At 36.9% G+C, this 25,590-nt stretch overlaps 1 protein-coding gene across 10 annotated transcripts in view; it reads left to right on the top strand.

Moving 5' to 3' along the window:
• OSBPL9 (oxysterol binding protein like 9) overlaps positions 1–25,590 on the top strand; it is a 171,241-nt gene that overhangs the window by 113,207 nt on the left and 32,444 nt on the right. For 3 of the 10 annotated variants that reach the window (XM_032160823.2, XM_032160825.2, XM_032160828.2), the window contains 5 exons: positions 13,451–13,546; positions 14,649–14,696; positions 16,303–16,332; positions 18,072–18,122; positions 24,206–24,244. In XM_032160823.2, the coding sequence (XP_032016714.1) occupies positions 13,451–13,546; positions 14,649–14,696; positions 16,303–16,332; positions 18,072–18,122; positions 24,206–24,244 (264 nt within the window). Of the gene's footprint in view, positions 1–7,686; positions 7,756–13,450; positions 13,547–14,648; positions 14,697–16,302; positions 16,333–17,503; positions 17,523–18,071; positions 18,123–24,205; positions 24,245–25,590 lie in introns of those variants that run through there. The other 7 variants (XM_032160821.2, XM_058441860.1, XM_032160822.2 and 4 more) reach the window with 4 other exon arrangements.

The raw sequence follows: 25,590 nt of genomic DNA on the forward strand, positions 1-25,590 counted from the left end.
TGGTGCCTTCCTTCAGGCGGGGTGAGTTTGTTACTCTTGTGTGTGCTACTACAGCACTTTGCTCATCTCTCCATATCACAGCCTTCACTAAGTTGTATTGTAAATTTTTAAACATATCTGATACTTGGCGTTAGACCCTGATTTCCTAGAGATCTGGGATTCTTACTCATCTTTGTATCCCCAGGGACTTTGTCCCTAGTTTAGTGCATGGCACATAGTAGGTGTTCAATAAGTGCTTAAGTGATCAAAATATGTGACGATAATAGCTTAAGTGTGTAAACCTTTGACTCAGTTTTACTGGAGTTAGGTTTTTCCCTGCAAGTTAAAAATGCTTCCTAGGTCACCAAGCTCCCTGGTTGCTACCAGACACGAGAAACAGGAGATTGGAAAAATGTTTAGAAACTGTGTTAAAAATGGTGAGCAGGGCCGGGTGCGGTGGCTCACGCTGTCATCCTAGCACTTTGCGAGGCCCAGGCCGGCAGATCACCTGAGGTCAGGAGTTGGAGAGCAGCCTGGCCAACATGGTAAAACCTCATCTCTAATAAACATACAAAAATTAGCTGGGCGTGGTGGTGGGCATCTGTAAGCCCAGCCACTCGGGGGGCTGAGGCAGGAGAATTGCTTGAACCCGGGAGGAGGAGATTGCAGTGAGCCGAGGTCACCATTGCACCCCAGCCTGGGTGACAGAGCAAGACTCTGTCTCAAAAAAAAAAAAAAGTGGGCAGACTCCCCACCTTCCCCTACCCAATCTATAGGACCTCTAACATGATTAAAATAATGCTAATAGTACGAGTACTAATTGGTTCTGGAGTACTGTTAGTATCATAGGAAATAGCATGTAGGCTAGCTAGAATGTCAGGGAAACTGCTTTAAAGGGGTGAAATTTGAGCTCATTCCAGATGATTAGCTAATGCTTAATTATATTTGCTATTAATATTATCTCTATTGTCCTTAAAGACATCCTTTGAAGATGATGATAGTACCTGGCTGTAATAGACATTAAATAAATATATGTATCATGAATGAATGGTTTGGTTGTTCTGTATGTGTGTGTGTACATGTGCACACGCAGGAGAGAGAGAAGAGAACTGTAGTTCCTCCCATATTGGAGTTCATTTATTTCTGGAGGCACCTTTAGGAACTTGGCTTCTTTGCTCTATTGACTGAACAACTCATTTTTTCCATAATGTGCCCCTTCAATTAAGTTATTCTGCTTACTCCATTGTTTCTTTGCATTCTCTGCATTCCAGAGCATGTTTTAAAATCTGGTTGTGTTAGTCTTTCTCACTCAGTTTCAAGGTTACACTAAATGACAGAGTTTGCTTGTGTTTTGACATATTTTGTCATACCTTGGAGGACTTGGCTGCAGCTGGAACCTATAAATTCTTATTGTGTTTATTTAAATGAAATTAATTTTTATTAAGGTGACTACATGGGCCCCAGGTTTTCCAATATGGTTGGGAATTTATCCTCCTGGTGAACCTAGTTGTTTACCTGGAAGTATTGGCATCACAGAATCCTAGAGCTGGAGAGAATTTTCAAGTTCTAATTCCATTTCTACCTTTTTAAAAATTTTTATTATTGTGGAGAAATCAGTCTCAAAGCAGCCAAACGATTTGCCCATGGCCGCATAGCTAGAGAGTAGAATGACTAGGGCCAGAGCCTAGATGACTCTTGCTCTTTTATTTTCTCCAGAGAGAATCAGGGTGCTGCCCTGGCAGTCTCCACCCCTTGGTCACCTTTCCCCTCAAACCCTAGTACTTATTACCATTTTTAGCCACTAATTTTGGTTTCCTTGAGATTCAGCATCCAGATCCAAAAAACATACATTCTTCTGTAAGAGAATATTGTTCCTCAGTTGGCCTCCTTGTGCTTCTCAGCTCCTCAGTCTGGGAGTATGCCTTTTCTGGTTATTCTCCATTTTCTTGCAGATTTGTTCTCTGGCCTTCTCTCTTCTGTGCTCTAGGAGGCTGACTTTTACAGCTTGCAGCATCTGGGATCCTTTATCCCTTGGCTTCTGGTTGGGGTTTAGCAAATGGGAAGCAGTGACAGAAAATGGAAGGGAAAAAAGGCCTTTGGAGTATTTATTCCTTCTGCTCCTTCCATGCCTTGAGGCAGTTCTGGCAGTGACTGTCTTACAGCCATCCACGTCCACTGAGTAGCTCCTCCTCTAGCCCGTGGGAACCTTGTTTGTTTCCTTGCCCCTTCAGGCTACTTGCAGCTCCTAATTCCTGAGTACCTCAGCATCTCTTGTTAGTTTTCTTAGCCCTACTCTCACTTCTACGGGTACTGTAGTCACTTGATTAAAGAAAAGTTCAAACATTGTATCTGATTATGCTGTTTCCTACCAGGGCCCACTGCTGTAATACTTTACCCCTCCCATTTCTGTCCAAATCCTACACTCTCAATTGCATCCTCTGTGAAAGCTTTCTCATCCTTGTAACTTTCTCCTTTGAATTTCTTAGTGCCTTTCTGATAACATTTTACCATGCTTGAATCAATTATTTGTAGACAGATATATATTCCCTCTAATAGAATGAAACTCTTTTAGATCTGTGTCTGCTTCATCTTGGCATCCCCAAAGCATCCGGCACAGGGCCATAGTCATAAGAGATGCCCAGTGAATAAGTAATTATCGTAACACTGAATTCTAAGACCCAGCATAGTGTGTGTAAAAATGTGCTCAGGATAAGATTTGGTGTGAGAGAATGAGTTTTTAGAGAGACAAGAAGATTGTCATTGCCTCATCTTGTTTCTTGTTTTACTACCATTTATTTCAATGTCTTTTTCTCCTAGTCAGTTTCTCTTCTTAAAAACGTTTAGCCTTGGAAAAATTCAGCAGCCATACATCACAGTAACCAACTAATATAATAAATCCATTAAAATAACTCTGAGTTATTTATGATTTTTCCATGAATATTCTGATTTATAATCTGCAAGAACTTCTAGTTCCTTGATTACTTTTTGTGTTTAAATGTTAACAGGTGGGCACATTGCAGAATTCCTTAATTCATTTACAAAATTTTTATTGAGGACTTGCTACAAACCAAACACTAGCCTGGTGGAGATAGTAGAGAATAAAACGAAGTCCTGTCTTCATTGGCTTGTGTTTTATATCATCTTCATAGATTTCTGACAATTAAACGAAATCAGTAATTTTGTATGCACTTTTTAACAACTTTAGTGAAAACCAAATCTGTTTTTTTCTGATACTCATTGGCAGCTAAAATCAGATATATGAAGACAGCTTTGGCATATATAATTTCTAAGAGATAAATGTCAGAACAATTGTTGAGTCTATTCAAGTCAGGGTCGTTGTTTTATTTTGTTTGCCTGTGACTGATCATCTGTTAGTCATGACTAGCTATCACCTTGAGTGTTAATTTGTCAATTTGTTATATTCTGCTGTAGAGATTCAGTCTTGTTGGATTAATATATCAGGTTTTGTTTTTGAAAACATTTCATAATCAAATTTTCAACAAGTATTAGGCTGTAAGAATTTTGCAGTTATTTCAAAACCTGAACTAACGACTAAAATACTCAGTTTAAGGATTCACGTATTTAATGTTAATTTTTCCTAGTTATTTGTAGAACACATTTCCAGGAAGTTTACTCATTTTTGATGGATCCTTAACAGTAGACTCCAGATAGGCTTTCCAAAATGCTCTTAATCTGAGGTTGGGGAATGGAAGAATATTTTTCTTTCATCCTGTACTAGTAAACCTCTCAGAGTTTATTTAGATCCTGGAATGATTTACTCCATGACTTTTAAGAAAGATACTGCAAGTAGCCTAACCGACTAAAGCATCTCAGAGGAAAAGTGTTGGCACTACATAGTCCAACAGTGCTTTTGTTAGGTGGTGTGATGTAGTAGGTGTTTTCTCCTTTAAGAGATTGCTTTCTTGGATGTTGAGTCATGATCATGTTGTTGGCAGGAAGGATGTGGAAAAAAAAACTTTGCCATTTCGCTTGGTTATATTGGCCACTTTTCATTATTTTATTTATTCCAGTATAGTGATTATGAAGTTTTAACTGCTTTTTGCTAGTGTGTGCTTTACCTTTAAATGATATTATAAATTTGTTAGCCTACGTTTTTGCTTGGAAAGGTGTATCTGAGCAGCTTTAGCATTTGCCAGATTTACTCCTGGAAAACATTTTAGAATTTTATAGATAATTTTAAAAGAATAATGCTTATCACCTTGCATGCTAAAATGGTTATAAAATTTTCTAAAAATGTTCATAACCTGTAGTTTCCGAACATTTTTACCTAAAGCTTTTGAATGTAAATTATAAAATAAATGCGCATTTATTTTAAAAAATTAAACAACATGAATGTGTAAAATAAAAACTCAGAGTCCCTGTCTCAAATGCCCCCATTCCTCAGCCCCATTCCCTAGGGGTAACTGCAGGTGTTTTGTTTCTTTTGTTTCATGTGTTTTATTTCAGGGGTGTGTGTGTGTGTGTGTGTGTGTGTACATTTTTTAAAATGAAACTTCTTGTGCGTAAGTAAAATTACATAAAACTGCAACTTCAGTATTATTCATGTGTGTACTTATCTAGCATAAGGTAAGCACTCAGTTAATATTAACTGCATTGAATTCCAGTGTCTTTTATTTCTGTAGCTTGCTTTCTGCATTCAGAACCTGTAAACTCATTTCATTTTAGGTTTTGTAGTTTTTTTAAAAGGCAGTTTGCTGGATTCTGAATCATCTGAGGCAATTTTATATGCCTTTAATCACATTTGTGTCTTAAAAGTCCTAGCTACATCCCATATAGAGAGGGTGACCATATAATTTATTGCCTAAACTGGGATACTTCAGAGTGAAGGAGGCTGCTAATAATAACTTTGCTGAGACAACCAGGCATACACTGACTATCCCAGACAAACTAAAATATATGGTCATCCTATTTACAGACTTAAGTTTTTTGTTTGTTTTGGTTAGTTTAGTAACTTCTTATATGGGTTTGTTGAATAAATTGGGAGTGTCTGGGAAAGACAAGCTGTCAGTGATTTAAATAGAGGAAAATGGTACGAATTCCAAATCTTTATTGTTTAGTTGTGTAAGTAACCAAATCACTTTATGGAGTTAGTATTTGTGTTTTGTTCTATAAGTCAAAGGGTGTATTAGTATCAGATGAGGGTATCATGAAGAGTAAGGCATTGTACTAAGGGTTATTATTGAAGTTCTTGCATTTTAGCTGTACCTGATTCCTGTTTGTAAAGCAGCTCATTTCTGTCAGGACTATATGCGAGTAATTCAGATTTGTTTTGTGTTATTTATTTATTTATTTATTTATTTTTTTTTTTTTGAGACGGAGTTCACTCTTGTTGCCCAGGCTGGAGTGCAATGGCACTATCTTGGCTCACCGCAACCTCCGCCTCCCAGGTTCAAGCGCTTCTCCTGCCTCAGCCTCCCAAGTAGCTGGGATTACAGGCATGTACCACCATGCCTGGCTAATTTTGTATTTTTAGTAGAGACGGGGTTTCTCCATATTGGTCAGGCTGGTCTTGAACTCCCGACCTCAGGTGATCCGCCCACCTCGGCCTCCCAAAGTGCTGGGATTACAGGCGTGAGCCACCGCGCCCGGCTTGTGTTATTTATTTTTTAGCAGAAACTGAACATTACACATAAACCTTTCTTTGTAAATTTAAAGATAAACGCAATTCTGGTTTTTCAAAGCACTAACATGTTCAAAAATTAGATTCTTTTATGAAAAAAAACCTTTCTTTATATTGTTTGACTCTTTGTTACCAAGGTAATAATTAAGTACAGTTTACCTTTTGTGGTTCAGTCATAATACCCAGTGCTTTCCTGAACATCTCATATTGGAATATTTTTCCTGGTCTGTTTTCCATACTGTATTTTACCACTTGTTTTGTCTGTTACTCATTTCTTTTTTATTACCATTCTCTATTATCTTCTTGGGAGTTCATCAACTTATAGCTTGTTTTTAAAACGGATGTTAAATACAATTTAACTTATGCATATAGCCTTTACTTGATTGTAGATCTCTGAAAATTGCCTGTGGTTATTTTATTATCTAGTTCTTCATTCGTTTTGTTTTTGTCCATCAGTACTCATTGAGTGCCTTCTATACATAAGGGCCTGGAGATATAGTGGTGAATCCTGGTTATCTAAGGCTCCAAATTATGAAGGGGAAGTAGAACACCTACCACTGTGTTACTTTACACACATTACTCATTTAATCTCTCCAGTAACCTTGAATAGTTTATTATTATACTCGTGGATGAGAAAATGGAGGTGGAAAAAGTAATTTGGCTAGATCACCCAGGTAATTCATTAGAAAGTTGCAGATTCAGGATTTAAAACTAGATGAGTCCTTAAAGCTGTGCTCATTTCCACTATGTCAAGGGCCTTCAGGCAGTTTTTAGATTACATTTTAGTGCCCTTCTGTCATTAATTCCTTTTAAACATCATCGTGATTTAATAGAAAAGTATAATGGATTTGGTCAGAGGACTAGGTTGATATCCCAATTGAAAAAAAATTCAGCTGGATGATTTGAGTAAGCACTTATAAAACAGGTTTAAGGCCGGGCGCGGTGGCTCACGCTTGTAATCCTAGCACTTTGGGAGGCCGAGGCGGGCGGATCACGAGGTCAGGAGATCGAGACCACGGTAAAACCCCGTCTCTACTAAAAATACAAAAAAATTAGCCGGGCGTGGTGGCGGGCGCCTGTAGTCCCAGCTACTCGGAGAGGCTGAGGCAGGAGAATGGCGTGAACCCGGGGGGCGGAGCTTGCAGTGAGCCGAGATTGCGCCACTGCACTGCAGCCTGGGCGGCAGAGCGAGACTCCGTCTCAAAAAAAAAAAAAGGGTTTAATATCTGTCTACCTTACTGTATTATAATGCTCAAGTGAGAAAGCTTGTAAAATGTCTAGTAGAGTACCTAATACTGTGAAAAAAATTTAATATACGTTGTGCATCCATGGTGTTAGAGCTGCTTACTTAGCACTACAGAAAAAGACCTTACTTTTCAGGGCATTCTTGGGGCACCTAGCAGTTGGTAAGGTAGCTACAGATACCATGTTGACAATAAAGAACCTAATTTGAAGCCTTAGATTATCAAGACATTGGCTTAAATGGAAAATAACTTCTCTAAGGTATAGTGAAAGGAAAGGTTTAATACTAGGCTCAATTTTATGGATATTTTTTAATTGATAATCTTCACTCCAAATGAATTGATAGTTGACTATTCCTTAGGATTAAAAGAGGTGAAAATCTTAACCCCAGAACTTCCCTGTTCTTCTAAGTCCTGTTCTTCCCTTAGCAGAAATGGATAAACCACGGGGACAGTAGGGATTGTAAATGTTTCTGAATTTTCAGTTATCCAAGGAAATCACAGATTAGTGTGCCTCACATAAAATCATGGTATAATTAATATTTCTGGTCTCTTTAATATACTTTTTTTCATCGTCAAACCACTTTTGGTAGGGAGACAAGATGTCATTTCTCTAAAAACTTAATTTGCTAACTTAAATTTCTAAGAAAAGCCATTATGTTTGGCATAATCTTTTTTTTTTTAACTTGCCACTTGCTGCTCATGTACCTACTTTTCCTCTGTATAGTTACAGATTTTTCTCTTATTTTTCCTTTACTTGATTATTGATGTTAGACTCACAGCATGGTAACTTTCTATTCTCTCTTTTCCTTACTTTTATGGAAGATCAGTACCACACTTGCTTTTTTCCAGTCTTCTGGTATCTCTCCAGTTCTTGAATTTTCAAAAATAATTGTAAGTGATTGAATTGTAAGTATGCTCTATACTTCTTTCATTGGATGAAAGCTTATCTGTGATGCATGTCATCTCAAATTGCTAATTGTGAACATAAACTTTCCAATATTCTCACATTTTACTCAAAATTACATTCCTGCTAAGTTTTCATTAGTTTTATTATAGGGTATGTGTTTTACTAATTTAAAAAAAATGTCTACTTTTGTCCAGATTCATGCCATTTATTTTTCATTAGGAGGCTTGTTCTGTGTTTTTCCTTTGTTAAATTTTTAAGCTGTTGTTTAATTTACAGTTCTACTACTGATAACTTACTGTTTTTCTTGTTATTCTGACTTTTTCTGTGAGATAAAGAATAACTTACTTCTAATATATTTTCTTTTTCTCTTTTTACAACATATTTTTATTATATTTGATTTTGCCCTATAAGAAAGTACTGCATATAGGACACTTAATCCTTTAAGTTTTCACTGTGAAATAAAATTAGATATGAAAACAATTACTCATTTATGAATTTCTTTTTACAATGTTATTACTCAGACTTCCTGTTCTACCTTATTCTCGGTTCCTCAGGTCGCCCATAGGTTTCTTAATTTCCGGATTCTGGACTCAAGAACTTCACCTTTATCTCCACTGTTCATTACTCTTCCTCTGTCAGCAGGAATTACTTTAAAAGCTCCTACTCTGCCTCAGGAATTGACTCTTGTATTGTTTTACTAAGGAAGTGTCTCCAAAGCAACTATAATTTATATGTACTTCAGACAGTTTTAAGGACTTCTCTTGCAGTACTCTTTTTAATGGGGGTAAAACATTCAGTTATGTGTATGTGTAAAGTATAAATAGTGTTTAATGTCCCAACTGAAATCATTAAGAATTGATTTTGCTGACATTTGTTAGCTTTTAAGTTCCTTCTGAGAAAAGTAATGTTATTTAACTTAAGTATTAGAAAGGTAGTAGGAAGTACTGACATACAGTTTTGAGGCAGTTTGATATTCTTCTACAAGTCTAGATACATTATTTTAGAAATTCCCCTTAAATTGGTCCAGATGTATATGTTTCTCTTTCTATTAAACTGGATACATAGATCCTGGATGATACAGAAGTATGTGTTATTCTTCTTGATTTTATGTATCTACTTTAGGTTTTGCTTCTTTTCTTTCTCTCTTTCCCTCCCTCCCTTCCTTCCTTCCTTCCTTCCTTCCTTCCTTCCATTCTTCCTTCTCTCTCTCTCTCTCCCTTCCTTCTTTCCTTCCTTCCTCCTTTCCTCTTTCCTTTCCTTCCCTGTTTTCTTTCCTTCCTCTTCCCCTTGCCCTTCCCTTCCTTGTCTCCCCCCTCCCTCCCCCCACCTTTCTTTGTCTGTCTCTTTTTTTTTTCTTTTTTTTTTTTTTTTTTTTTTTGAGACAGGGTCTTACCCTGTGCCCAGGCTAGAGTAGCTTTATTAATAAAGTGTTTTTGAAAACCAGAGACTTTTTTTTTTTTTTAGCATATTCACCACAAAAGTGGTTTTTCTTTACATAGATTTGTGAATTTTATGGTTAGATTGAAGTTTAATTTCTATTGAGAGTCTTCTAATTTAATTTCTTGTTACATCACAGACCATTTTGTCTTTATTTCTCTATAATTGTTGTGTATAATTTAAACTTTAAATGAATTCATACAGGAATCATCTAATTAGAGCTGTGGCTCACATCAGTGTAATAAACCAAAGAGCAGCAACCTCTTTGGTCCTGAGTGCCAATAATGCGACATAATCCCTTCAGTTACTACTGAAGGACTTGGACAAAAGAGAAAAAAAGACAACATGGAGAAAAGGCTTGAGGGAGTAGAGAATAGGAGAAAGAGAACAGAAAGGCAAGAGAAATCTCGGGAGAGGAGATCGGGGGAAGACCGATGTTGTGGCATCAACAATTTCCAGTCACTGTAGCCAGTGCCATGTGCATTCATTTAACACTGAGCTGGCCCTGATGGGTCTAGTGATGAATGAATGGCATAGTTCCTGCCCTTGTGGAGTTTTAATCCTTCAGAGAAGTCACTCAAATATTCAATTATGATAAAATGTGATAAATGTTAGATAGAGCAAGTACAGAGTACTAGAATGTGTATCTACTTGACTTCCAGCTTACTTGTTCTCAACAGCTACTGTAAGAAGTATGAAGTCACACTCTGTCTGAAAGGATCTGCCCTATTCTCAGTTCTTTTCAAAGACAGATCACCCTCAATATGGTAAAGGACTATATATTCTTAGTCCTGTTTAAAACTCATCCAGGTGCATTGGCCCACACCTTGTAATCTCAGCACTTTTGGGGACCCTGAGGTGGGAGGATTGCTTGAGCTCAGGAGTTTTTATTTTATTGCGGAGACAGGGTCTTGCAGCATAGCAGGACCCTGTCTCCGCAAAAAAAGTAAAATAAAAAATTATCTGGGCTTGGTGGCACATGCCTATAGTCCCAGCTACTTGGGAGGCTGAGGTGGAAGGATTCCTTGAGCTCAGGAGGTTGAGGCTGCAGTGAGCCCTGATTGCACCACTGCACTCCAGCCTGGGTGACAGAGCAAGACCCTATCTTAAAAAATAAATAAAAATAAATCTCCACTAAAAAGGATTAATATGAATAAGTGTTGTGGCTTAATGTTCTAAATGTCAAATGGAAAGAGGAACAGTTAATACTTCAGGAGAATTTTTATGAAATATTCTACATTAGGAAGTAGTGGGTTTCTCATCTCATGAGATACTTAAGAAAAGACTAGATGACTTTCAAAGATGTTATGAAAAGAACTGTGAATGGGAGGTTGGATTAGGTGACTGCTGTAAGTCACAATATAAAGTCATACTTGTGCTTTCTTCTAGAGTATTAGTTTTACTAGATTTGAGAAAACACTTGTTAATTACTTGTTCATGTTATTGATGAATTTTACATGATATTTTATTGGTTGCAGATGGGGCAACTATATACATAAATTTTCCTTTTAAGTACGTGAAAAATGTGTGCATTACTATGCAAGAGTGATTGGGCCAGTTCTGGGACTGTCATTATAAATCTCCTGTTACACATTACCTAAAGAAAAATGGGTTGATGAGTATATCTTTGGCTTGGACCTTGTGAAGTGTAAAGTTTATTCTTGAGTTAAAAGAAGGTTGAAGAGGCCGGGCACGGTGGCTCACGCTTGTAATCCCAGCACTTTGGGAGGCCGAGGCGGGCGGATCACGAGGTCAGGAGATCGAGACCACGGTGAAACCCCCTGTCTCTACTAAAAAAATATAAAAAAATCAGCCGGGCGTGGTGGCGGGCGCCTGTAGTCCCAGCTACTCAGAGAGGCTGAGGCAGGAGAATGGCGTGAACCCGGGAGGCGGAGCTTGCAGTGAGCCGAGATCAAAAAAAAAAAAAAAAAAAAAAAAAGAAGGTTGAGGAAGACTAAAGGCAAGTCTAAGAAGAGAGTCAAGGTGAGGTTTATATGATTCTACGAACATCAAAAAGTTGTTTCTGAAGAATTGATTTAGATAAGGTTTAGATAGCAGTAATTTAAATCTGTTTCCATTCAGTCACTGAACAATTTTTAATCTAATCGGTAATTTGTTTAACAAGGATGTTTTAGTTAGATTTTTACAATGTTAATTCTAAATGGATTCAGAAGAATGAAAATACTTAAAGATCACTTTTCCCCTCTCATTTAGATGCTTTTTTAATTCATTTATGAATATGCCATTAACCTTTTAAAATATTTACTAAAAACAATGTATTTAGCTGATTTTAACTGGGTTTTGATAGTTTAATTATTGATAATCATGTTACATTGCTGTGTGAAACAAAATAAAACCAAAAAACAAGCCAAACAGTCCTGATTTTTCTGTGGCACAGTAACATGGAAATAAATTGCTCATTTCTTTCATAGTACAGTACTCTAATATCTATGAAATATGATGTATTTATCCATTTCTATATCTTTTGTCACCAAACTGTGTATTTTAAATGTCTCTAACAGGAACTTCTTTGGGTTATCTTTAAAAATGAAGATGTTTAAACACAGTTTTATAAATATGTCTGGATTTTGTATACATTGTTTATTAAGATTTTTTTTTTTCCAACTTTGTTTTTGTACATGTCATCTCTCATTGGGAAGGGGCTTTGTAATACTCATTGTCAAACAGTTTCTTGACATGTATGTAAAATAGACATATTTATCGCCTTTGAATTTGAAAAAGAAAACAAATTATGAGATAAGTTGATTTTTCCCATGGTCTTAATAGGACTTAGATTTTTAATAAAATTCGATTTTTTCTTTGGTTTTTTTTTTTTTGAATTTTTGAATTTTAGTTTGGGAAAAGCAACAAAAGTACTATAATAGTATAATTGATAGTGTCATTAGTTATTGCCTTTAGTAGAGGTAGTAGCTGCTGTACTAATAATAGGAGGAGGAGGATGCCCGTATTTGGCTGGTAAGAAAACCGAGGTTTGGACAGCCACAATATTGTTAGTGAATGCACCAGAATTAGAAACCAGATTTGCCAGCCCATTGCTGTTTCCATAATACCATACCATCTCAATTTGGTGTTTTGAGATAATGGTTGTGAAAGTGCTTTAATGATAAAGTATACAAAGATCAGGTGTTGCTGTAATATAAAATAAACTTTGGCTTCAGTTTACTAAAATGAGAATGTGAAAATAATCAGCGTGCTTTGGGCGAAGGCAGGGAGGAGATGACAAGTGAAAGTCAAGTGTGAGATGAGTATGTTGATCAAGTATGTTTTACCCATTTAGTGCAGAATTTTGTGGTTGGGTTGGGATTTTTACAGTAGCGGTTCCTAACCCTCAGTCCCCTGCTTAACAGTATGATGACTAGGCATGAAAATGTGGCACGGTGGTTGTCATATTGTCTCCAACTGTTTTGTGGTTTATACCCAGGATTGATGTATTTTTTAGTCAGAGAAGTTTAAGAACTCGAAAGTTTCTTTGGCTAAAGTTAAAACATGAGAATCCCATGCTCTTGGAGCTTAAAACTCTTTTAAGTATGCAAAAAGTAGGACATGCAAATGCTACACTTTTAGACCGAGAAGTAAGTAGGCCTTCTAAATAAATAAACATCTATACCACGTCTAAGTGTAATGTTCATGCCAAGGGTGAAAGTGAGTAGGAAACTTGATTAGAAGAGGTATTGTTACTTTACTTAGAGAGGGGCCACCTCTTAGAAGAGGAGAAAATTTAGAGGTTCTTTCTTTAGTAGGGGAGGAGGGAGGAAAACTTCAGAGATCATGGGGTGGGTTGAGGAATGGGAGAACTAAACAGTGAGAATATGAAGTCAACATTAAGGGAAGGGAGGAATGAACTGAATGAAAAAGGGGAAAATAGGAGGTAACCTACGTGGGTTTTGTTTATGTTCCTTTGTTAAATTACTGTTGTTCTGGTGGTGACTGGGAGCCAATTACAGGGTTTGGGGGAGATAAGAAAGTGATTCGGGAGAGAAGAGTAAATCCAATATGAGCAGCAGCATGTGTAACGGCTGAGAAGGGAAGCAGTGCTCCAAGTTAATGAGGAAGATTGATGTACCACTGTTTAAATAGACCTAACACTTAAATAGACCTATTATTTGTGTCAAAGTAGAACTGTATTTTAAAAAGTGAAATGTCTTCATGTATGAAGGAAGAAATATTTTTTGTACCATTGCTTGGGTTCTGGTAGATTTATTGCAAATTCTCTTTCTCTAGGGTTTGGATTCAGGATTTGTTCCTAGTGTCCAAGATTTTGATAAGAAACTTACAGAAGCTGATGCTTACCTACAAATCTTGATTGAACAATTAAAGGTATGGCATTAGTTTGTATATTAAATTTATATAAATAGAAAATGTTACTGAGCTTGATTTTTGAGTAAAAACAGTTACTTGATGTTAATTTACAGCCCTCATATGGTTCTTCAGCAGTTTTTACAGCAGACTTAAAAGATCTAGCTGACTTATTTAAAGGTCTTTATCTCTAATTATATTGGTAAATACCATATTTATATAATGCTTTTTTGGTCATTAAGAAAAAGGTAAATATGTAGGCATAATTAGAAAAAAATGAGGCAAGATTTGGTTCATATTCTGTTTAAAATTTCCATGAAACTGTGTTTCAGTGGCTCAATTTCTTTTTTTATTTGTTTGTTTGTTTTTCGAGACAGAGTCTCACTCTGTCACCCAGGCTGGAGTGCAGTGGCACGATCTCGGCTCACTGCAACCTCCGCCTCCCGGGTTCAAGCAATTGTTCTTCTGCCTCAGCCTCCTAAGTAGCTGGGATTACAGAGGTGCCTGCCACCACGCGTGGTTAATTTTTGTATTTTTAGTAGAGATGGGGTTTCACCATATTGGCCAGGCTGGTCTCGAACTCCTGACCTTGTGATCCACCCTCCTCGGCCTCCCAAAGTGCTGGGATTACAAGTATGAGTCACCGTGCCCTGCCTAGCAGCTCAATTTCTAACACTTTTTTAATTTGTGGGAGATGGAATATGGGGAGGTGATTTCTCTACCTCTTTTATCATTACTGAAATGAATTGTCTCCTTCAGTTCCTACTTAAAATTAATTAAAAGCAGAGGTGCTGGGAAAAGGACTGTTGATAAACTTAGAAAACAAAGCAGAAAAAAACTTCAAGTTTGAATTGATAGTTTAATTTCTTAAAAGTCATCTGTTTTCTTTTGCTTATAATTCTTCCAGAGTGATTGATCTTGACCAGTTGAAATGATTTCATACAATAGAATTTGACTTTGATTGAGTGCCTTGAAAAAAAATACATGTTGTCTTGAAAATAACATATAAATCATCCCTGGACGAAATGTGTTTAAGAACTAATGTTTGTTTTTCTGTGTTTAGTGAATGTACACCGTGTAGTAAAGTGGCTTGATACTATAACCATTTTTTAAAATCTTGTAGCTTTTTGATGACAAGCTTCAAAACTGCAAAGAAGATGAACAGAGAAAGGTAACTTCCATAACTATGATTTTGACATTAAAAATTTTAAATTCAGCCTTTTGGAGAACACTAAGTATCTTAGTGTGTTTTTACTTACTATAATAATATTATTGACCTAGTATAATATTACTGCCATATGGACCTCAAGGGCACTTTTCTGATAAATTTCTGTTATCGTTTCATAATTAAACAAAAGGATAATGTACAGAGTTGTGGAGTTTTTTTTTTGTTTTGTTTTGTTTTGAGACAGTCTTGCTCTGTGCCCAGGCTGGAGTGCAGTGGCACGATCTCAGCTCTCTGCAACCTCCACCTTCTGGGTTAAAACGATTCTCCTGTCTCAGCCTAAAGTAGCTGGGATTACAGGCATGTGCCACACCTGGCCAATTTTTGTATTTTTAGTAGAGACAGGGTTTCACCATGTTGGCCAGGCTGGTTTCGAACTCCTGACCTCAAGTGATCCACCCACCTCCACCTCCCAAAGTGCTGGGATTACAGGTGTGAGCCACCACACCCAGCCCAGAGTTTTAATATAATACCTTTTCTGTATCATATTCCTAGGAGTAAGTTATTTCCTTTTCATGTATCATATGTTGAAGGTAGAAAGTTGGTTACATATGGTCACTTCAGATACCAATAAACCAACCAGCAAGAATGTTCAGAATAAATAAAAAGCCATATATGAAGAAACAAATCGAATACTGCTTTAATTATGGTTCTGCTATTGTCCCCCCACTTGCATTTCTGACAGCTACTTTGTAGTTTGCATATTGTCTTTTTTCTAATTAACATTTTTCCTCTCCTTGGCTATTTTTTTTTTTTTTGCTTTTCTGTTGACTGTATAGCCTTGCATTTGGCTCTTTTATACCTGTTAATAGTAACTCATGTTATAACTCACCTTTCATTTTTAGTTTTGGGATTTAGTCCCATGTCAATTTAAAACAACTTAGGAAAGGTAAACGTGATTTTAAAATAAGTGAAATTCGTAGAAACGCCAAAACTTGTTTTCAGGTAAGGAATAAGAATTTTTTGTTGTTGTTGTTTTTTGTTTTGTTTTGAGATGGAGTCTTGCTCTGTCACCCAGGCTGGAGTGCAGTGGCGTGATCTCGGCTCACTGCAAGCTCTGCCTCCCAGGTTCACGCCATTCTCCTGCCTCAGCCTCCCAAGTAGCTGGGACTACAGGTGCCTGCCACCATGCCCAGCTAATTTTTTGTATTTTTAGTAGAGATGGGGTTTCACCATGTTAGCCAGGATGGTCTCAATCTCCTGACCTCATGATCCGCCCACCTCGGCCTCCCAAAGTGCTGGGATTACTGGCTCGAGCTACCGTGCCCAGCCGGGAATAAGAATGTTTTATATTATTCTTACAAACCTTAAATTGAATCACATGAATTTTATTAAAGAGAGCATATAATTCATAAAAGTCTGGAATTTTTATACAAATAAGTGATTTAGATAAAAAACAAAATATAACAAAAAGTACTCCCTTCCCAACTTGCTTGTACTCACTTAGAATGAGTACATTTTGGTAAAATTCTTTAAATGACTAGCCAGTAAAAAATAACTGTGCTTCTTTGTGCTTCTGATTATTTCTGTTTAAACTTATTATTTTTCACAGAAAATTGAAACTCTCAAAGAGACAACAAATGTAAGTTATATGTTTGATACACTCTGACTTTGCATTAGAAAATGTTTTAAAAAGTTATTTCTATTTTAAGCTGCCACTATTGATGACAGCAATTGAGATGTTAGTTTTTATGAATTTATGCAGGAGTGCTTAAGCATTGTATTATTTTTTAAAGGAATTTAAAATAATACCAATAGAATAAGCCCCTTAATTGAAATTGACTTCATGTACCATTTACCTGTTTCTGGTCTCGTCTGAAACCTTGGATAAAAGGTGTCTTCCACGCACAATGGATATGTTATTTCATATTTTTAAAAAATTAATTAATTTCTTTGATTCTTAAGGCAGGGTCTTACTATGTTGTCCAGGTCTCAACTCCTGGGCTCAAGCGATCCTCCTGCCTCAGCCTTCAAAAGTGGTGGGATTGGCCGGGCACGGTGGCTCACGCCTGTAATCCCAGCACTTTGGGAGGCTGAGGTGGGCAGATCACCTGAGGTTGGGAGTTCCAGAGCAGCCTGACCAACATGGAGAAACCCCATCTCTACTAAAAATACAAAATTATCCAGGCGTGGTGGCTTATGCGTGTAATCCTAGCTACTCTGGAGGCTGAGACAGGAGAATCACTTGAACCGGGGAGGCAGAGGTTGCGGTGAGTTGAGATCGTGCCGTTGCACTCTAGCCTGGGCAGCAAGAGCGAAACTGTGTCTCAAAAAACAAAAAAACATGATGGGATTATAGGCATGAGCCACTGCAGCTGGCTTCTTTCTTATTAAAATATATTGTAATTCAAGTTTTCTGATATAGTGGACTTCTGACATATAATGGGCTACTAATGAGATGTGTACCTTGCCCAAAATTTTAAAACAGGTAAAATAATAATTTGATTCACCAGTGTTTTGACTGGATCCTTTATTCTCCATACCTCCATCAAAGTCTTTTTATTTTTTTTTTAAGAAACAGGGTCTTGCTGTGTCATCCAGGTTGGAGTACAATGGTGCAGTCATAGCTCACTGCAACTTCGAACTCCTGGGCTCAGACAATCCTCCTGCTTCAGCCATTTGAGTAGCTAGGGCTATAGGCACACGCTACCACGCACAGCTAATTTTTATTTTAATTTTTTATAGAGATGGGATTTTGCTATGTTGCCTAGGCTGGTCTCCAAGCCTCAAGCGATCCTCCTTCCTTGGCCTACCAAAGCAGTGGGATTACAGGTGTGAATCACCATACCCAGCCTATCATTGTCTTAGGTAGATTTCTTAGGGTTGCTTGCTGTTGATGTAAGAATTCATAAGTTAATCAGATTCGTATGTCTTTCTGTTTGAAGTGTTGAAAAACTGTTTAGAGCCAGGCACGGTGGCATGTGCATGTAGTGCCAGCTACTCGGGAGGCTGAGACAGGGGAATCGCTTGAGCCCCTGAGTTTGAGGCTGTAGTGTGCTATAATCATGCCTGTGAATAGCCACTGCAATCCAGCCTGATCACATAGTGAGACCTTGTCTCTTAAAAAAAAAGAAAAAAATTAGATATTATTTAGTACAAATTAACAATTTGTGGCATTCGTTAAAATTCATAGAATTGCTAATGAATAACTTCATTTGGCATTATCAGCATACTAGAACCCACTAGATCCAAAGAGGATATTTCTTGTATAGTATAGACTTAAACTCTATACATTTGAACTGATTTTTATATTTTAAGCTTTAACATTATATATCCATTTATTTGAGCCAAGATCCTAAAATCAGTGTTTTGTTTTTATAGAGCATGGTAGAATCAATTAAACACTGCATTGTGTTGCTGCAGATTGCCAAAGTAAGTAAATTTTACTTTCAATTACCTTTGTGTATGGAGTTCAAAAATTATAATGGCGTTTTTCTTTAATAGCGAAAAAACTCGGATCTGAAACACAATACCTTTCTACATTAAACTGTATTGTAAGCTTATTCTATGGAACAACTATTGTGTTTGGATATTATCTTAGCTACTGTTTCTGGTAATGTCATTTCTGGTAGCTGGGAAGGAGGGGAGCATGTTTGAATACTCATCCCTTCCTTCCATTTTATCCATTATCACTGCTTGGAACAGGGACATATTTTACAAAACCTTCCACAAAAAAAAGTTTGTCTTAGAAAATAGAGAAGTAAGTTCTGACAGTTATTGTCCATGATGAAGAATATAATAGAGATATATTTTTAAAAATTTTATGAATTTTTTTCTGGTAGTGAACTACATTAGTGGATTTTAATTATTCTTTATTCATGAAACAAAATCTATTTTGAATTATTGTGGGTTAAAAATTTTGTATGTTGTCTCTTTTTCTGAAAAATTTTGGTGTATTCAACCTAAATATATATTTTATTGCCTGAGAGTTTCTGAAATAAGAATATTATTGTTTGAGAATAGGAATTTTTAAAACTATTTCTACCTCACTACACCCCTTTATTTCCAGCAAGTGGCTAGCAAGGGGTGGGTGACCAGCCAAGTTGAGAAATGTTGTTTGAATGAGTTTATAATTACTCATCTCTTTTACTTCTTCAGTTGCATATGTTTGTTTGCCAAATAATAGAGACTTTTAACCTACTGTTGTTAATGACACAATGGCATAGGACAATCCATTTGTGTTTGGATAGTAAGGATATTTAGCTTATAAATTAAATGGGGCAATGTCATTTTCTTTTGAGGCCAGATTTAAAATATATTTTTTATTTTTTGAGACAGTCTTGCTCTGTTGCCCAGTCTGGAGTGCAGTGGCACAATCTCAGCTCACTGCAGCCTCTGCCTCCTGGGTGCAACTGATTCTCGTGCCTCAGCCTCCTGAGTAGCTGAGGTTACAGGCATGCACCATCACGCCTGGCTAATTCTTATATTTTTAGTAGAGACGGGGGTTTCACCATGTTGCCCAGGCTGGTCTGAACTCTTGGCCTCCCAAAGTGCTGGGATTACAGGCGTGAGCTACCAAACCCAGCCCAATATATTATACTTAAAGTGTCAGAACTTAGGGCTTATGTTCTGTTTCTAGATGTTAGTGATATCTAGATTTCCTGTGTATGTGTCTAAACTTTTCATTTCCTGTTGTAGATCATAGTATATTCCAAAGCCAAGCAGAAGGAAAGATAGGATTGGAGGCACAAAAGAGATAAGGTTTTTATTTTAGTTTTTCTTGGCTCTGGAATTACATAGGTGAGTAGAAGCACCTACAGATAACCAAAAGCTTACCTACAGATAACCAGTAAACTACACCATGCCCTGTTTGAGTGACTAGGTATTTTAGGGAATCCATACTGCCTTCTCTTGAAGATTAAGGAAGCAGAGGAGCTGATACAGTGTTTAGGCCAGTTTGGGTGATCTCTGACAATCATTCAGGACTTTAGATAGTTGTACAGTAGGTCAGCCTAGCGTATTTCAGTAGCTCACTGTTTAGCCACTCATCGAGAACATTTTTAGTGTAATTTGTACTTGCTACCTGTCTGTGTTAGCCCAGCTTAATAAAACTACGTTTTAGGGTTCTTCACAATGGGTAACTTGGATCACGTAAATGAAATTTGGCCTTTTATTTATTCCAGAAGAAAGTTTTATTGTTGTTAAGCCTTCTTATGTACAAATACAATCCTCAATTATATTTGTACCATATAGGGACTCTGTATCTTTAAACTTAATTTAAATGTAAATGAGACCATGTCACTTGCCTGCTCAAATACCCCTGACGTTTTCCATCTCATTTGGAATGAAATAGAAACTACTTATGTTCACTGCCCTCTTACCTGTGTCCTACCCTTGCTTGGTCACACCATTCCAGTAACATTGGCTCATTTCTTTTTCTCAGGCAAGACAAGCTTCTTCCCCCCGCCGCCCCCCGGCTTTAGGGATTTTTACTTGCTCTTCCCTCCACGTGGAGGGCATTTACCACAGATTTCCACTAGGCTGACTCTCTCACTTTATTCAGATTTCTGCCACAAGGAACATCTTTGGAAAGACTTTTCCTGACTCCTGTATCTAAAATAGCCTATACTTCCCACTGGTTTCTTTTTCTTCATGGCCTTATATCACTAGTCAAGTTTACACGATATATTTGTTTGTTTATCTCTTTATTGGCTGTCTACCCTAGAGTACAATCTTGGTGAGGAATTTGCTTGTCTTACCACTTGTATTAGTCTGAATGGGCTGCCATAACAAAATACCATAGACTGGGTGGCTTAAAGAACAGAAGTTTATTTTCTCACCGTTCTGGAAGCCAGAAGTCCAAGATCAACATTCTGGCCTGTTCAGTTTCTGATGAGGGCTCTTCTCTTGGTCTGTAGATAGCCATGTCTTCACATAGTCTTTCCTTGGTGAGTATGTACAGAGAGAGGGAGCGTGCACATGTGAGATAGAAAGCTGTTTGGTTTCTCTTCTTACAAGGACACTAATCTTACTGAATCAGGGCCCCACCCTTATGATCACATTTAACCTTAGTTACTTCTATAGAGGTCTCATCTCCAAATATAGCCACCTTTGGGGTTAGGGCTTCAACACAGGAATTCGGGGAGGGACACAAACATTCAGTCCATAACCCCATTGTATCCTCAGTGCCTACAGTTGCTTACCATATAGTAGGTGCCTGATAAATAACTGAATTACTGAGTGATTTTTCTAATGCATTACTTTTAATGGTTGCATGGTTTAGTATTTTCACTATATGTATGATTTTTTTTACTTAGCCACCTCTCTGATGTGCTGTGATCACCATCCCTATAAACTAATCTATAGGTAAATTTAATCAGTTAATCTGTGATTAAGATAAAAGATTTTAAAATAATAACAACAGTCAACTTTGCATAGTCTTAAAGAGCATGGATTATGGCCCCATACTGAGTTGGAATCCAAGCCCCACCACTGAAGCAAGTTTATTTATCCTTTCTGTGCTTTGGTTTATATTCCATATACGAGAGGGATAATAGTAATGTCTGTCTTTTACTGATGCTGTGAGACTAAATGATTATTTGTGATGCTCTTGGTAGCTGGCATGTAATAAGCTCTAAATAAGTGTTTATTAAATTTAAAAAAATGGACGCAAATTTTAAAGTGACAGTAACACATCTGGTAAAAATTGGAGAACTTCCATTGAGTACTGATGGAAATATAAATTGTTATAGCCAATTTGGCAGACTGTTATTCACTGGCAGGTTAATAAAATATCAGAATCAACTACTTTGAGGGAGATAATGCCATTTGAGACCCCACAGTGATATGAGAAGATAGCTAATTTGATACCTTTCTTGTTTGGGGCTGATTAGTGTCAGCTTCTTAGAGGTAGCATGCTGTAAGTAAAAATTTTAATTTTAAGCTCCTTCCAGTTTTGATTCTTTCATTTGAATTCCCATTCCCAGTAGATTCTCTCCTGCCTAAATGATTAGTGTATTGGTTCCCAAACCTTACTGCACATTGGAGTCATTTGGAAATCAGTTCTGACTCCTGGCTCCCATCCCTGGACATTCTGTTATAATTCTGTTGTGTGGGGTATCACCTGGGTATTGGGATTATTTTAAACCCCTGGGTGGTTTTAATGTGCAACAAAGTTTTGAGACCACCTGGTTAGTGGAATTTTCAAGCGGGCTTTGTTATCTCAGAAGACATCCTTCCCTTTCCCCTTGGTGGAGACAGCTGCTGTTCTTCTCCTGGGAGACTGCAGTGGAGCTGGGGAGTAAGGGGAGAGAAGGGGAGTAGGGCAGGACAGAGTGGAGATAAGCTAGGAGGCCCCTGCAGGTGGAGACTTAACCAGTATCAGAGTCAGGTGATGTGACCACATACCACAACTCAGAATGCCTGTCAGAATGGCGTGTGCCAGGGGGTTGACTGTGATTTACTAGAACACTATTTTTGCATTGTTTAATTATCACTGAAATTGAGAGAAAGGCTATGTAGGCATGCTTTGGTTATGAGGTATAGTTGCTACAAACTTAACCTCTGGTTGATTTTCACCAGTTAAATCATGCAGTAAAACAGTATTTCAATACAATTAAAATCAGGCACTTTAAATGGTTATTTTTACAGGCAAAGATAGAGACTATTAACGTTTTTCAAGGTAGACACAGATCAATTTGATTTATGTAGTTTTTATAGTCTTGCATAAAATAGATGCAAATAAATACTGTTGATTACTTCGAATTTGGGGCTTTAATTTTGTCAGTTCCTTTTGAATATCCTAAGTCTAGACCAGTGCTATACAATAAAAATATGAGAGCTGTAAATGTAATTTAAAATTTTCTTATAACATTTTGAAAGGTAAAAAGAAACAAGTGAGATTAATTTTAATAATGTATGTTAGTAACCCAGTGTACCAAAAATATTATTTCAACATGTAGTCAGTATAAAAATTTACTAATGAGATAGTTCATATTCTCCCTCTCTCTTCTTTCTTTCTCTCTCATTTTTTAAGAGATAGTGTCTTGCTCTGTCACCCAGACTGGAGTGCAGTGTCACAATCATAAATAACTCACTGCAACCTCAAACTCCTGGGTTCAAGCGATCTTCCTGCCTCAGCCCCCTGAGTAGCTGGGACTACAGGTACTCACCACTGTGCCTGACTAGTTTTTAATTTTTTGTAGAGACAGGGTCTTGCTTTGTTGCCCAGACTGGTCTCAAACTCTTGGCTTCAAGTGATTCTCCATCCTCGGCCTTCCAAAATGCTGGCATGACTCTTTCTCTTTTTGCACCAAATCTTCAAAGTCATGGATGTTCTTTAAGCCACCTAGTCTATGGTATTTTGTTATGGCAGCCCAAGCAGATTAATACAAGTGGTAAGATGAGCAAAGTTCTCACCAAGATTGTACTCTAGGGTAGACGGCCAATAAAGAGATAAACAAATGGTTTATTTCAATGGTTTTTATTATATTTACAAAATTGTACAGCCATCACCATAATCTAATTTTAGCATACTTTTATCACCACAAAAGAAACCCTATACCTATTAAGCAATCATTTTCTATATAGATTTTCTATATAGATGGTCCCTGACTTAACAGTGGTTTTACTTAGGATTCTTCGACTTCATGATGGCAAAAAAGTAATATGCATTCAATAGAAACTGTACTTTGAATTTTGAGTTTTGGTTTTTTCCCAGGCTACTGATAATGCTGTATGATCTTCTCTCACTATACTGGGCAGTGGCAGCAAGCCACAGCTCCCAGTCCGCCATGCAATCACAAGGGTAGCCAGCTGAAACGGCACTGTGTACTGTGTTGCGAGATGGTTTTCGCCCAACTGCAGGTTAATGTAAGTGTTCTATAACACGTTTAAGGTAGGCTAGGATAAGCTATGCTGTTTGGTAGGTCAGATGAATTAAATGCATCTTTGACTTAAAATATTTTCAACTTAAGATGGGTTTATTGGGAGGTAAACTCCATTGTAAGTTGAGGAGCGTCAGTGCCTCCCTTTCTGTTCCAACAGCCTCCTACCCCCCACCCCATCCAGCCCTTGGCAACTATTAATCTGCTTTCTCTCTCTAGATTTGTCTATTCTTGACTCTTCATGTAAGTTGAATCTTACAATATGTGGTCTTTTGTGACTAGCTTCTTTCACTTAACATCATGTTTTCAAAGGTTCATCCATGTAGAGATCGCTTTTGCCTGGAATTTTGAACGTGACTGCAGTTCTACAGGATATTTCCATGATGAACTTAGTTAAATCCCTATATAGAAAAATAATTGCCGTGCTGTTGGTGTTGATTATTGTGTAGCCAGAGGCAGAATTATGTTTGGCTAAGAATGTACACATGGAATTAAAATCTTAGTGGAGGCAGATAAATCATGTTCTAACATTATTACTTACCTAGTAAATAAGCTTTCTTGTAGGAGAAATACACAAGGAGTTACTTAAATGTAAGAATGAAGTTAATATTTTTAACATTTTTCCTTAAGGACCAGAGTAATGCGGAGAAGCACGCAGATGGAATGATAGTAAGTTTAATCTAATCTTTTTGTTTCCCTTTACTTCTGCAGAGCATTATAACCAGTCATATCAGGAGAAGCCTGAATTACTACTCATTTTTCAGTGCCAACTACTCACTGCTTTTTGTTGTTGACTCTTGCAATTTCCTTTAAGCTCCCTTCTTTCAGCAATCATTTGCAGGGGAAATGACAATCTTAAAATTTTTCTAAGTGTGGGTTAAGATTGAATCACTTTGCATGTATTAACTTGAAGGGTTAATCATGGTATGAATACTCAGCTTTTACAATTAAAGAATGCATAACTCAGTGCCACATTTCTTGTCTAATTTCTTTTTTTCTCAGATGAAAGTGAGGGTGGGGGGAGTACAATATTGAAACACACCTTATTCTATTTGAATATATTTAATAGGTTCCTATTATTTTATCTTTTATTTTTAGTTTTTGTGTGTGTGTTAACTATCATTGTTAATGTGGTATGTACTGCATTTTTGTTGGAACAATTTACAACGTGAATTCTTTCTCTTACAACCATCTTCTTACTCTTTCCTCTCACTTATCTTTTTACCTTTCTTTTATATTCAACTTCCCCTCTAAAAAGAAAGAAGAAAATTGTATTGTTAGTATTTCCCAGATGGAAATAAAAGAGTTTGAAGGTTTGTAGTTTGTGTGTACCCTAGTTTTATGGTAACTGAGTGACCTCAGTCTGTATTCCTGAAGCAGGAGGCAGCTTTTTTGTTTGTCCTAGACTTTACAAATGCCAGCTTGTCTGAGATCTAGAAAAACATTCTGTAAATTTTCAAAAACATCTTCTGATTGTACTTGAAAGGATGAGCATGTTATCTTTATATTTGGTTTAAAAATTTTTTTTAAGTTAAATCTGTGTTTGCGTATTTCTTAAGAAAGCAGAAGTAAAATAAGCATGTTTGGAATTTGAATTAAATACATCAGAATTTTTGCCAGTTCAAAGTATGATCCATGGTGATATAATACAATTGTATGATGTAAATGTAATACAAACTGAAATAATATCTCTTCATGAGATACTATCGAAGATTGTTAGCCTCATGGGAAAGGACTGTATGTATTGTCTAGCATTTTATGGTCCCCAAACACTCCAGAGGAAAACCATGTTGGCTGTTATTTTTATCTCTTTTCCCTGAAAGCCAAATTAGTTATATTATGTTAAATAAAACAGGCAGGATTTTATAAAACATACCAAAAACACTTGATCATTTGCAATGAAAAACATATAGAAAGTTTATACTCATAGAAAATTTAAACTAATAGAAAAATATCTTTGAATCATTTGCCCAGGGACTAGAGCATGTTTTCCTTAAGAATTTTTATTTTGAAAA

Source organism: Hylobates moloch, unplaced genomic scaffold, assembly GCF_009828535.3.
Source record: "Hylobates moloch isolate HMO894 unplaced genomic scaffold, HMol_V3 SCAFFOLD_8, whole genome shotgun sequence".
NCBI lineage: Eukaryota > Metazoa > Chordata > Mammalia > Primates > Hylobatidae > Hylobates > Hylobates moloch.